We start from the raw sequence: 12,540 nt of genomic DNA, 5'->3' as shown, positions 1-12,540 counted from the left end.
TTTGATTTTGTATGCACCTATTAGTCTAACTATTAGTCTTAAGAATTTGACCATGAATTTGGAAGTTTTAATTTTCAGTTGTTTTCAATGAATACGGTTATAGAGCACAAGGAAAAATGTTGAACACATTTTGTTTTTGGGTACGTCCGATCCACCAAATATCGTAGTTTTTAAGTGAGAAAATAGTACCGGTAACTGAATCAAATTCTTATGGTAGGTAAAACTTAAAAAAAAAAAAAAACTTGGATATGTAGGCCTACCCCAATCACTACAAAACCTCCAGTGTAAAATACAAAGTTTTTACAAGAATTACAAGAAACAACTAAATGAATTGCATCCAAGCATACACTGCAAGCATATTTAATCTTGTTCAATTAATTCTGAGGCAGATTGTATATTTTGGCTGTTATCCAAGAAACTAATGCTTCTGTATTTAGTTTCTTCTATGGTTGAATTGGACGATTTAAATGTTTGCTCGTTTACCGTTTGATTCCTGTCTTTTGCTATGGTTGTGTGTGTGGTATTAGAATGGGAAGGACGTATTGGACGAAACATAATCGTCGAAGCTCTTCTTGAAGTCATCATTGATATCGACTGCCGTCTAAGGACTCGATCTAAATTTTCTTCTGCTCTCTTCCATTCCACTCTTTCCAAAAGGTTGACATTTGGAGATATTTCAGGTATCAACTCAAGTTTATGCTCAGAGAACGGTATTCTCAAATCTTTCCAATGAAACAAGCTAGATTGTTGCTTAATATTGTTATTGTCAGCTTCGAAAACTAAATTGCAATAGGCTTTCACCATTTGCTGACCCTGTGCGATTCCAACAAGACATTTCGCCTCATCTCTCTCTTTCATATTCGCATTCAAATTCAAATAGGACATGTAAGCTTTGATGGAATGTTCAAGCAGTTCTTGATCTGATCCTGCCAGTAGGCTGTACGAGGCCAACTTGTGATGGGCTAAAGCGACCATCTTTGTTATGTGGTTTTCTGTTGCAATTTTTAAGAGATTTTTCATGTCTTCGATGACATTGGACTTGTTATCAACATAACTGTTGTATCTCGCACTCAGGATGTAACCCTCACACTGGCCTTGGACATTTCCTAGTTCTGTACAAAGCTTCATGTAACACTCCAGCAGCTCTGGGACTGAGTTGAGTAGCTGGGCTGACAGATAAATCTTAATCAACTTGTGCAGCGCATCAGCTTCAGCAGACTTGTCACTGATAACCTTAGCCCAGAGTAAACTGTTTCTACACAATTGTATCGCTTCCTCTATATTCTCACGGATCAATTCTCTCTGAGACATTTCCAGAAATATTTTATGCAGCAGACCACAAGATTCAAGGTAAAGATTTGTCTCTGTTTCACCGACTTTCCAATATTTACCTTCAGACAAGGCCATTGAGCTTTCTATTTGAGCTCTTGCTTCGTTAAAATCTTGCTGTTTGTAAAACAAAAAAGAACCGTATAAATGTTTAGAAATCGCTTGTAACTGAGGGTCAGGCTGTTCAATATTTTTCATCACTTCCATGCATTGTTCGAACATCTCAAGAGCGATCCAAGACCATGAATTTTCGGAGTTGCCAAAGTACGTTGCCAAATCTAGAAATGCTGTTGCCTCTTGGGTTTTTTCTTCGTTCAACCGAGAACTTTCAGCCTTCATCAATCCATTGGCAAGTGGAACCAGTGCAGATTTAGTATATTTCAAAATTTTTCTTTTCTCCGTTTTATCCCTTCCTGGTTCCTTGTGATATGCTTCATCAACAGCAATCAGGTCTTTGACAAACTCATGGGTCAACAAAAACCCATCATCTTTTAAATTGAGAAGTAAACTCTCATGAAACGGTAGTCTGTACTCTCTCACTTCTTTTTTGGTCATCAGGGGAGATCCTGTTCTTATCCTATGTCGTAATTCTCCTAGTTCAACATAAGTATTGGATGTAATTGACCTCACATCATCTTTATCACTCAGCTCTGCTTCTGATGGTAAGGAAGTTTTACCATCAAAGATTGAAGTCTCTCTCTTACAAGGTATTGTGTACTTTGGATCTGACCAATCATTGAAGTTTGTCTTAGTTGAATGGTTGTTGATTCTTAAAGTTTTCAAACTTCCTTTCATTTTGAATCTAGAATCACTCTTAAGAATATCTGAGTTAGTATAAATAAAATTCTATGTCAGAAAACAAATAAGACCAACCAAAACAAACATTGGTGGGATGAAAAATAAACACCATCAGCTGATAAGTAATTCAATTTCAAAATCCATTTCAAATGTAGATTGAAGGTAGCTTTGTTAGTTTGTTTAGTAAAATCCTTTTATGTGTTTTTGTATAGTATAGTATCAGTGTCTAGACTTTTTTCGGTGGCCAAAGTTGGCAACTATGAAGATCACTCCAGTTTTGTTGAACAACTGACAACTTAATTCCTCTTCATCCTTAAAGAAATCTTCAAAAGGACAAAATACCAGTGTTATGTTTTGTGTTATTTTATTGTGTATCTATTAATCTAGTGTGTTGTGTATTGCTCTTGACTCTAATTTTCTCAGGCAAGCTAGCTGAACTGTATTCCTTTTCAAAATTCGTTACTATTAAAAGTTGAGTACTCAATCACTCAATGACCTTTTTTTAATTATAAAAAGTTATTATTTCACTGTCATTGACTGCAATTTCAACCAATGAGTATTTAGTAATGTAGAAGGAAGCCGGGTTTTAAACATGATAGCTTAATTTCCAAACAGAAACGGATAAATAGCTCACTTCTGCGAAAACCATACTCGAGTTGTCTCAAGTACTTCCCTTCAGAACATCCCCAAATTTAGCAAATGCTTAGAAGTTAAGAAGGGTAATACGTGGTAGCTCTCAGGCTGATGTAACTTTTTTCAGGGTTTAAATTCAGTATCAATTTGTTAACCTTTTAAAAATACCAGGGATTTCACAAGTTTCAAAATATGATGTTGACACTGTAAAACGTCACTTTTCATTATACCTGAACTGGAACATTTGATGAATTCTGAAAAATCATCTAAGCCTGTGGCCATACCATTCTACATATTTAGCTACGTCCAGATCTTATGAACACGCATTATAGTTCTCAGAAACTTAAATCTGGTAAAAGAAATAGTGTTGTAAACCTTTCTTGAAATATCAAGTTCAAAAGTAGCTTTGAGACAACTTTTAAGAGGTTTCATTGGCTCTATGCTTTTAGAAGTTTTTATAAACAATTTTTGAAATGAAAATATTTCGCCATATTTAGCCAGCAACTATATAGCAGCAAATTCATTGCAAGTCTGCAATTGTTGTCTAATCTCTAGAGTGAATTTCTAATTCCCATAATCAAAATGGATTATTATATTTCATATTAATAACAATTTTGTAGCTAGGAAAAATATCTGCATAAAGGTAGGTATTTATATAAAACAACAATTTACGTACAGTTGTATATTTCATACAATTAGTAAAGAAACAAGATTTTAAGAGTTAATCGACAATAAAGTAACAGATGTTAAAGAACAACCGAAACCACAGAACTTACAGTTTATTTACATGTTTATACATTATATATAATTCAATTGTACATAATCATAAAATAATTTACATACAATAATACACCGATAAATATATAAATCGTTACATGGCGGTTTGAGCAACTTTGTTGGAAGTCGGATTAAACGAGATTGGTCGAAACGCCTTCGGCTTCGGGGCGAAAGGTTGAGCAAGAGAGCTTAGTCCGAGGCGAGGCACCAGGGTCGACAACATGGGCGGTGGCGGAGGCTGAAACAGAAACAAAATGGTGGAAAAATAAACTTTTGAATCCTCTACAGCATGGACATGCCCAATATCTGACCAATTTTGAATGTGTTGCTAGCCTAGGTTAACGTCTCAGACTTTGGTGCATGAAGGATGGGTTCAATTCCCGGCACATCCCAAAAACACCAATAGGTTTGGACTGCTTTCATTTAAAAGCGTTTGTATTGATTTACTTAGAAACTGAATTATTTTTGTCAATTTGTCTCAAAGGTCAATTTCTTTCCAGTTTATTGGTTGGATTATTTGATCTAAGGAGATTACTGCAGAAAGTTTCATTGTGATTTAAAAAAAACCAAAGTGTTCTCGATGTTTCAGGATCTGTTCGCATTAATCGTTCGATTTTTCTACAACATTTTTCATTTGTTGGTCTAAAGATGATGTTTACATTAAGCCTGAAAATTACATTAATGACACTTAAGCATAGCCTATCGAGCTTTAGTTACTATTTATTGGCTACAGTGCTACTCCCACCTGTGGTATGATTGGAGGAGGGGTCTCTGGTGGCGCCTCCGTGGTGCCGTCCGGCACTGGGTGTACCGTGTCCGGCACAGGGCACGGTACCGGACTGGCCGGCTGTTGCAGGATCTTGAGTTGTTTCAGATGCAACGTGATCTCCATCGGACTTACGACCCGAGGCGACTTGCGACCAGGACTCGCCGACCTGGAAAACACACGGTATTTAACATGTACAAAAATATTACTGCAATAAGCAGCGTTTTCAGACGATTAAACAATCCCCTTTAGTTTAGGTAATGCCATATATTCATTTGCAAAGTCTACTACAAAATAAGTCTTTAGGGCATAACTCACCTAGGGGACACAAAAAAACTTATTTCTCAGTACTAACAATTTGACATTATTGTAGATGGAGTTTACTGTATTTTCTAGTATGTGTGGCCAGAGATGTAGGCGTCATATGGTGAGGTTGAATTTAGTGTTTGTAAGGCTGTCAAATCAACAACTTTCCCACTTATTTCCGGATAACTCTTGTATCTTACTAGGGATGAGCATCCATAGTCTTAGAACCATGGACTTGTTTTTCTATCGATGTTTGATAATTTTACATCAATGGTAGGCTACCGATGTTTTAGTTGGGCTACATCAATGTTTTAGTCAAAAATTGATGTTTTTGGCCAACTACCTATCAAAACATAATTTTTTCATGACTGATATTGAACTTTTTATTTATATTTATTTATTATTCCATTGAAAGGCTGATGAAATGTCGAATTTAAAAAAATATTGCAAACTGGACAAGAGTACAGTAAGATAACCATCTACATTGTTGAGGTTATGAACGTCTAGCTAGTTTCCAACCTAGGGATAATTAAGCTGCGACAGAAAGCAGAAAAAATCTCAAAATACAACATTGATTATCTATGTTTTTGCCCTGAAAACATCGATGTTTTTGCGACAATGTTATCAGTTCATCGATGGTTGAGCTATCGATGCTCATCCCTGTAACTTACCCATCCCTACTTTTAGCCACACAAAATCCAACAGGACCATACAAATACCTATTTCAGCATAAAAGACAGCGATTTTGATCAAAATGATAAGATTTTCAACAGTAAATCTCGCTCTTTAAGCTTCAGTTGTCTACCTAAGCTAGGTTTTTACCTGTTATAAGTTGCCAAGATGAAGGTACTTGCAGTGAAGTTGACTAGATAAATCAATACACCAACCAGCCGAGCTAAAACCTGGTTATTGGCAAAAAACACCAGTTAGTCCAAACCTACGAACCATGCAGCGGCCGTCGAGTGTGGCTTGGCTTTCTTTCATTTAGGAATTTCAAAAAAAGTTTGAAATATGAGAAACAAACAACCATATATGTAAAAAAAAAAAACAAAATGTCACCGAATTTGCGTGCAAAATGAAAAAAACCTTGGTGCGAGAGGGACAGGTTTGATCCCCCGTGATCCACAAAACATTTTGTTTTTGTTTGCATTTTGTTTGGACATGCCACTAGTGTACACACAAACGGGAGTGAGCAGGTCTACTGGTAGAGCGCAGGACTTCAGACTTGAGGTTCCGGGTCCGAGTCCCACCAAAAGCCGGTGAATTTTATCTAAATGATAATGCCTAGCCTGAAGTAATGTGAAAGAGCCTAGCATCCTAGTAAAAGAGAAAATGTAGCCACAAAAAAATGTTTAATGCTAAAAACTGTTTAAACATGTTTTTCAAAGATAAACACCAAAGCCACACTTCCCAGCCTTCTTTAGTCTATACAACGAACCACATATTGTACACATAATACAATACAATTTACAAATACCATTAGTTTCACCTTGGATTAAACGTCCCTTACACATCCGCCATCCAATGGATTACAGTAGACTCCCTCTTATCCGGGACCCTCGGGACCGAGGCCAGTCCGGATAACAGTTTTTCCGGTTAAACCGACGTCTCCAAAAACTCGTTAAAACGGACCGTTTACTGTGATATTCAACTTCAATTTTAGAGAGCATTGTATTTAGTCACGTGATTCCTGGTCTCAATTCTTTCCCACGAGAATAGTCGTTTCAGTACCGCCCACTTCCTGCCGATCTAGTCTGGTTAAACCAATGTGCTGATAAAAATTGTCCGGTTAAAGAGATGTCATTTCCGCCGAATGTAGTCCGGTTAAACAGATGTCCGGTTAAAAGGTGTCCGGATAAGAGGGAGTCCACTGTAATGGAGGACCATTTTAAAAGTGTGTTTCTATTCAGGGATGTAGAGGGTGTTTTTTTGGTTAACTATTTAATTAATTTTACTTAATCAACTGCAAAACTTAATTTTTTTACTCAACGCAACATTCTACTTGTAAACTATTGTTTTTCCTCCTGATATTTTTAAGAGTAAAGCTATACTGTAAGATATGTCCTAAAATAAGAAAAGAGATTTGGTTGACACCATCACACACAAGCTAAAACACACATCAAAATGGACTTAAGATTTTGCAATAGAATGAGGAGTCTACTCTCAGTGTCAAAATTCACCAGTTTCAATTATTGACCATAACTTGGTATCATCAGCTAACATAAAATTTGTATATCCTAAACCATAAAAAATTTAAGATTTCCTTCAACACCCAATGAACCTTAATAATATGCAAAATAACATTTTGAACCTCCAGTTACATAAGTTGAAACTTTATTAAAGCTTTGAAATTTATTTGCTCTATCAAAATATTATACTTGGGATTATGACTATCAGTGACTTTCAATTACTACTGATTATGGATTCAATTGATTAAAGCTCTATTTCAAAATATAATTTATGCAAACGCAAACTGAATAAACATGAAAAGTGCATATGGATTATTATCTAGCAAGACTGTTAGGTATTCTTTTGAACTGGAAGAAAATACGTCTAAATAGCTGTACAAGAGCTGCATGTCACATGCAAGTAAACTGTTAAACATGCAATTAAAAACCCATCCCAGTGTGTTAGTAAAGATAATCATGCAAAAACTTTGGTAACAGTCAAACAATCTGTTGCCAGGTTCAGTCAGTATGTCGTCTTACAGTCAATGGTAACAGCAAGCAGTAGAGTAAATCTAATTACCATGTGTAAATGTCCAGCAGTAGGAGTTCCAGCTAGATAAATATAAAACTAAAATATCTTAATATTATTAAATTTACACAATCAGTTTGAATTAAAATACAAAATTATAAAGCAATAAAAAACTTTTGCCACAGTAAACCTGCAGAATAAGCGAATATCAATTTGTCCAATTGATTTTTTACTAAAATATTTCCATAAATAAACAAGTTACATTTATTCCCATAAAATAACATTAGATTTAACAATTTTGCTACTATGAGACAATAGACAAGAGAAAGCTTTATTGTACATGACACCTGTACAATAATTACAAAAGTAATTCCCAAGCTGGTACATGGTCAATTTATAACTAATTTTTATCTAGGTTCTCTAATTATACCCTAACAAGAGTAAAAACTATAAAAATTTATCTTAAAAAAGTCTGAATTTTCTAATATGCTTTCTGGCTCAAAGTCTCTTTCAGCTTATATGTAAAATTTGATTTTGATAAAGTTCTGTATGAATTAGGTAAATGATTGTAGATTTTTAATCTCATGTAGAGGCCCAGTTTCAAATTTTGTGTGCAAAGGTTTGGGATTTTGAAATTTTTTTATTATTTCTCGTTTGATAGTTATTTTATATTTTTCATAAAAGAAAGGATTTGCATGAACATACTTTGCTATTTCAAATATATAAAGAGATGGTAATGTTAAAATGGAACGTTTTTTGAAAAAAGGTTAACAGTTTTTTTAGACATCTGGTGAAAAATAGTTCTGAGAATTGACTTTTGGCAAGTGAACACTTTCTTGGCCTCTGCAGAGTTACCTCATAGAGTGATGCCATAAGCCAGCAAAGAGTGAACATGATATACTGTCAAGCAGACTTCTAGCGGCGTGACCTTGGATAGTACACTCAGTGAATACCTTGTTGACCATAATTTTTTATTTAGAGGAAGGGAATATTGTTTTTTGATCGTTATATTACAATCAAGATGTCTGTAAATTCTCATTAGTTATAAACTACAATTGTTTCAAGTTTATAGGGTAAACTTTTCAAACCTAATGTTAGTAGCTAAAACTTGTTTTTGTGCATCTAAAACTTTCTAAGATTTGTGCGGTGAGCCTTGAAGAAAACGTGAAAAGAACTTGAAAGCAGTGCAAGTGAAAATGTCTTAAATGAAATTATATCAAGAGTCTTGGTATTCAAGCAAAAAGTAGAAAAAATTTGCTTCAGTGCATATGGAAGAAATATTTACCATTCCTGTTATCTATGTTATACACAAGTTCTGTAAAAAAAATGTGATTTTGTGAGCTAGGAAACTCTTAGAAAAAACCTTTTTGGTAATTATGCTACCAAATTATATATTACTTAAATATTCCATACCATTCATAGTATTGAACATAAATATTTTACTGGAGGTTTCTATTTGTAAAAAAAATATACATAGGGAATTCTTAACTGTTTTAGTAACCGACTATTTTCCTGTTTTTTCATTACTCCATGAATGGTTTGAAAAATAAATTATAACATTTCCTAAACAATTTTCTTTTGGTCACTCATTTTTAGTATTACCTGCTGCGGTGTATGTTGCGAGACGTCGGCCTCGTGTTGGGTTGAGAGATCTCCGAGTCAGAACTGACTAGAGAGTGAGGCACGGCTCCGTGAGCAAAGTCTCTCCGATAGTTGTCTGAACATGATGAGCGAGGTGTGGACATTCCCCCTCCATCACCTACACTGCCTACACCTGACAACAGTTGTGTTAGAAACTGACAATATAACAGTCTCTAGCTAGAGTGAGGCACGGCTCCGTGAGCAAAGTCTCTCCGATAGTTGTCTGAACATGACGAGCGAGGTGTGGACATTCCCCCTCCATCACCTACACTGCCTACACCTGACAACAGTTGTGTTAGAAACTGACAATATAACAGTCTCTAGCTAGAGTGAGGCACGGCTCCGTGAGCAAAGTCTCTCCGATAGTTGTCTGAACATGACGAGCGAGGTGTGGACATTCCCCCTCCATCACCTACACTGCCTACACCTGACAACAGTTGTGTTAGAAACTGACAATATAACAGTCTCTAGCTAGAGTGAGGCACGGCTCCGTGAGCAAAGTCTCTCCGATAGTTGTCTGAACATGACGAGCGAGGTGTGGACATTCCCCCTCCATCACCTACACTGCCTACACCTGACAACAGTTGTGTTAGACACTGACAATATAACAGTCTCTAGCTAGAGTGAGGCACGGCTCCGTGAGCAAAGTCTCTCCGATAGTTGTCTGAACATGATGAGCGAGGTGTGGACATTCCCCCTCCATCACCTACACTGCCTACACCTGACAACAGTTGTGTTAGACACTGACAATATAACAGTCTCTAGCTAGAGTGAGGCACGGCTCCGTGAGCAAAGTCTCTCCGATAGTTGTCTGAACATGATGAGCGAGGTGTGGACATTCCCCCTCCATCACCTACACTGCCTACACCTGACAACAGTTGTGTTAGAAACGGACAATATAACAGTCTCTAGCTAGAGAGTGAGGCACGGTAACATGAGCAAAGTCTCTCCGATAGTTGTCTGAACATGATGAGCGAGGTGTGGACATTCCCCCTCCATCACCTACACTGCCTACACCTGACAACAGTTGTGTTAGAAACTGACAATATAACAGTCTCTAGCTAGAGTGAGGCACGGCTCCGTGAGCAAAGTCTCTCCGATAGTTGTCTGAACATGACGAGCGAGGTGTGGACATTCCCCCTCCATCACCTACACTGCCTACACCTGACAACAGTTGTGTTAGAAACTGACAATATAACAGTCTCTAGCTAGAGTGAGGCACGGCTCCGTGAGCAAAGTCTCTCCGATAGTTGTCTGAACATGACGAGCGAGGTGTGGACATTCCCCCTCCATCACCTACACTGCCTACACCTGACAACAGTTGTGTTAGACACTGACAATATAACAGTCTCTAGCTAGAGTGAGGCACGGCTCCGTGAGCAAAGTCTCTCCGATAGTTGTCTGAACATGATGAGCGAGGTGTGGACATTCCCCCTCCATCACCTACACTGCCTACACCTGACAACAGTTGTGTTAGACACTGACAATATAACAGTCTCTAGCTAGAGTGAGGCACGGCTCCGTGAGCAAAGTCTCTCCGATAGTTGTCTGAACATGATGAGCGAGGTGTGGACATTCCCCCTCCATCACCTACACTGCCTACACCTGACAACAGTTGTGTTAGAAACGGACAATATAACAGTCTCTAGCTAGAGAGTGAGGCACGGTAACATGAGCAAAGTCTCTCCGATAGTTGTCTGAACATGATGAGCGAGGTGTGGACATTCCCCCTCCATCACCTACACTGCCTACACCTGACAACAGTTGTGTTAGAAACTGACAATATAACAGTCTCTAGCTAGAGTGAGGCACGGCTCCGTGAGCAAAGTCTCTCCGATAGTTGTCTGAACATGATGAGCGAGGTGTGGACATTCCCCCTCCATCACCTACACTGCCTACACCTGACAACAGTTGTGTTAGAAACTGACAATATAACAGTCTCTAGCTAGAGTGAGGCACGGCTCCGTGAGCAAAGTCTCTCCGATAGTTGTCTGAACATGACGAGCGAGGTGTGGACATTCCCCCTCCATCACCTACACTGCCTACACCTGACAACAGTTGTGTTAGGAACTGACAATATAACAGTCTCTAGCTAGAGAGTGAGGCACGGCTCCGTGAGCAAAGTCTCTCCGATAGTTGTCTGAACATGACGAGCGAGGTGTGGACATTCCCCCTCCATCACCTACACTGCCTACACCTGACAACAGTTGTGTTAGGAACTGACAATATAACAGTCTCTAGCTAGAGAGTGAGGCACGGCTCCGTGAGCAAAGTCTCTCCGATAGTTGTCTGAACATGACGAGCGAGGTGTGGACATTCCCCCTCCATCACCTACACTGCCTACACCTGACAACAGTTGTGTTAGGAACTGACAATATAACAGTCTCTAGCTAGAGAGTGAGGCACGGCTCCGTGAGCAAAGTCTCTCCGATAGTTGTCTGAACATGATGAGCGAGGTGTGGACATTCCCCCTCCATCACCTACACTGCCTACACCTGACAACAGTTGTGTTAGGAACTGACAATATAACAGTCTCTAGCTAGAGAGTGAGGCACGGCTCCGTGAGCAAAGTCTCTTCTATAGTTGTCTGAACATGACGAGCGAGGTGTGGACATTCCCCCTCCATCACCTACACTGCCTACACCTGACAACAGTTGTGTTAGACACTGACAAGATAACAGTCTCTAGCTAGAGAGTGAGGCACGGCTCCGTGAGCAAAGTCTCTCCGATAGTTGTCTGAACATGATGAGCGAGGTGTGGACATTCCCCCTCCATCACCTACACTGCCTACACCTGACAACAGTTGTGTTAGAATCTGACAATATAAACGTTTCTAGCTAGAGAGTGAGGCACGGCTCCGTGAGCAAAGTCTCTCCGATAGTTGTCTGAACATGATGAGCGAGGTGTGGACATTCCCCCTCCATCACCTACACTGCCTACACCTGTCAACAGTTGTGTTAGAATCTGACAATATAAACGTTTCTAGCTAGAGAGTGAGGCACGGCTCCGTGAGCAAAGTCTCTCCGATAGTTGTCTGAACATGATGAGCGAGGTGTGGACATTCCCCCTCCATCACCTACACTGCCTACACCTGACAACAGTTGTGTTAGACACTGACAATATAACAGTCTCTAGCTAGAGAGTGAGGCACGGCTCCGTGAGCAAAGTCTCTCCGATAGTTGTCTGAACATGACGAGCGAGGTGTGGACATTCCCCCTCCATCACCTACACTGCCTACACCTGACAACAGTTGTGTTAGACACTGACAAGATAACAGTCTCTAGCTAGAGAGTGAGGCACGGCTCCGTGAGCAAAGTCTCTCCGATAGTTGTCTGAACATGATGAGCGAGGTGTGGACATTCCCCCTCCATCACCTACACTGCCTACACCTGACAACAGTTGTGTTAGACACTGACAATATAACAGTCTCTAGCTAGAGGGGTGTGGACAGAGAAGAAAACATATCTCTTAGGAATAACCACAATTACTAGAAAAATACCGGTATGGATCATTAACATAAACAAATGACGTTATTGGCCCGAATCCTATACTAATAGCATTGAACATATGTTTTGACAGTTCCATTTAAGCAA

The 12,540-nt window shown here is 38.8% G+C and overlaps 2 protein-coding genes across 2 annotated transcripts in view; both read right to left on the bottom strand.

The window, feature by feature from the left end:
* Positions 1-322: 322 nt before the first annotated feature.
* LOC128997618 (uncharacterized) lies at positions 323-2,124 on the bottom strand. Its single transcript, XM_054423256.1, has 2 exons — positions 813-2,124; positions 323-348 (listed from the first exon to the last, which is right to left on the bottom strand). The coding sequence occupies exons 1-2, from the start codon at positions 2,122-2,124 to the stop codon at positions 323-325; spliced, it is 1,338 nt and encodes a 445-aa protein (XP_054279231.1).
* Positions 2,125-3,427: 1,303 nt separating this feature from the next.
* Positions 3,428-12,540, bottom strand: part of LOC128997616 (uncharacterized) — an 81,621-nt gene continuing 72,508 nt past the window's right edge. Inside the window, exons 18-38 of the mRNA XM_054423255.1 lie at positions 12,223-12,336; positions 12,074-12,181; positions 11,917-12,032; positions 11,627-11,762; positions 11,478-11,585; positions 11,329-11,436; positions 11,180-11,287; positions 11,031-11,138; positions 10,747-10,848; positions 10,588-10,701; positions 10,304-10,405; positions 10,157-10,258; positions 10,010-10,111; positions 9,851-9,964; positions 9,567-9,668; positions 9,420-9,521; positions 9,273-9,374; positions 9,139-9,227; positions 8,909-9,102; positions 4,283-4,472; positions 3,428-3,775 (exon numbers count right to left, since the gene is read on the bottom strand). Of these exons, the coding sequence (XP_054279230.1) occupies positions 3,632-3,775; positions 4,283-4,472; positions 8,909-9,102; positions 9,139-9,227; positions 9,273-9,374; positions 9,420-9,521; positions 9,567-9,668; positions 9,851-9,964; positions 10,010-10,111; positions 10,157-10,258; positions 10,304-10,405; positions 10,588-10,701; positions 10,747-10,848; positions 11,031-11,138; positions 11,180-11,287; positions 11,329-11,436; positions 11,478-11,585; positions 11,627-11,762; positions 11,917-12,032; positions 12,074-12,181; positions 12,223-12,336 (2,465 nt within the window). The 3' untranslated portion in view covers positions 3,428-3,631. The remainder of the gene's footprint in view (positions 3,776-4,282; positions 4,473-8,908; positions 9,103-9,138; positions 9,228-9,272; positions 9,375-9,419; positions 9,522-9,566; positions 9,669-9,850; positions 9,965-10,009; positions 10,112-10,156; positions 10,259-10,303; positions 10,406-10,587; positions 10,702-10,746; positions 10,849-11,030; positions 11,139-11,179; positions 11,288-11,328; positions 11,437-11,477; positions 11,586-11,626; positions 11,763-11,916; positions 12,033-12,073; positions 12,182-12,222; positions 12,337-12,540) is intronic.

The sequence above is a fragment of the Macrosteles quadrilineatus genome, unplaced genomic scaffold (assembly GCF_028750875.1).
Source record: "Macrosteles quadrilineatus isolate MER2022 unplaced genomic scaffold, UCM_ALF_1.0 Scaffold_6__1_contigs__length_79288215, whole genome shotgun sequence".
NCBI lineage: Eukaryota > Metazoa > Arthropoda > Insecta > Hemiptera > Cicadellidae > Macrosteles > Macrosteles quadrilineatus.
The sequence above is the reverse complement of the archived record's forward strand: the minus strand, read 5'-3'. Positions and strand labels throughout refer to the sequence as shown.

Bases quoted from the DNA above. Each gene is read 5' to 3' on its own strand.
- LOC128997618 (XM_054423256.1), bottom strand. From the start codon at position 2,124: ATGAAAGGAAGTTTGAAAACTTTAAGAATCAACAACCATTCAACTAAG. The intron at 349-812 runs GTCAGCAAATGG...ATATGCTTGCAG, and splicing joins TCTTGTTGGAATCGCACAGG to TGTATGCTTGGATGCAATTC.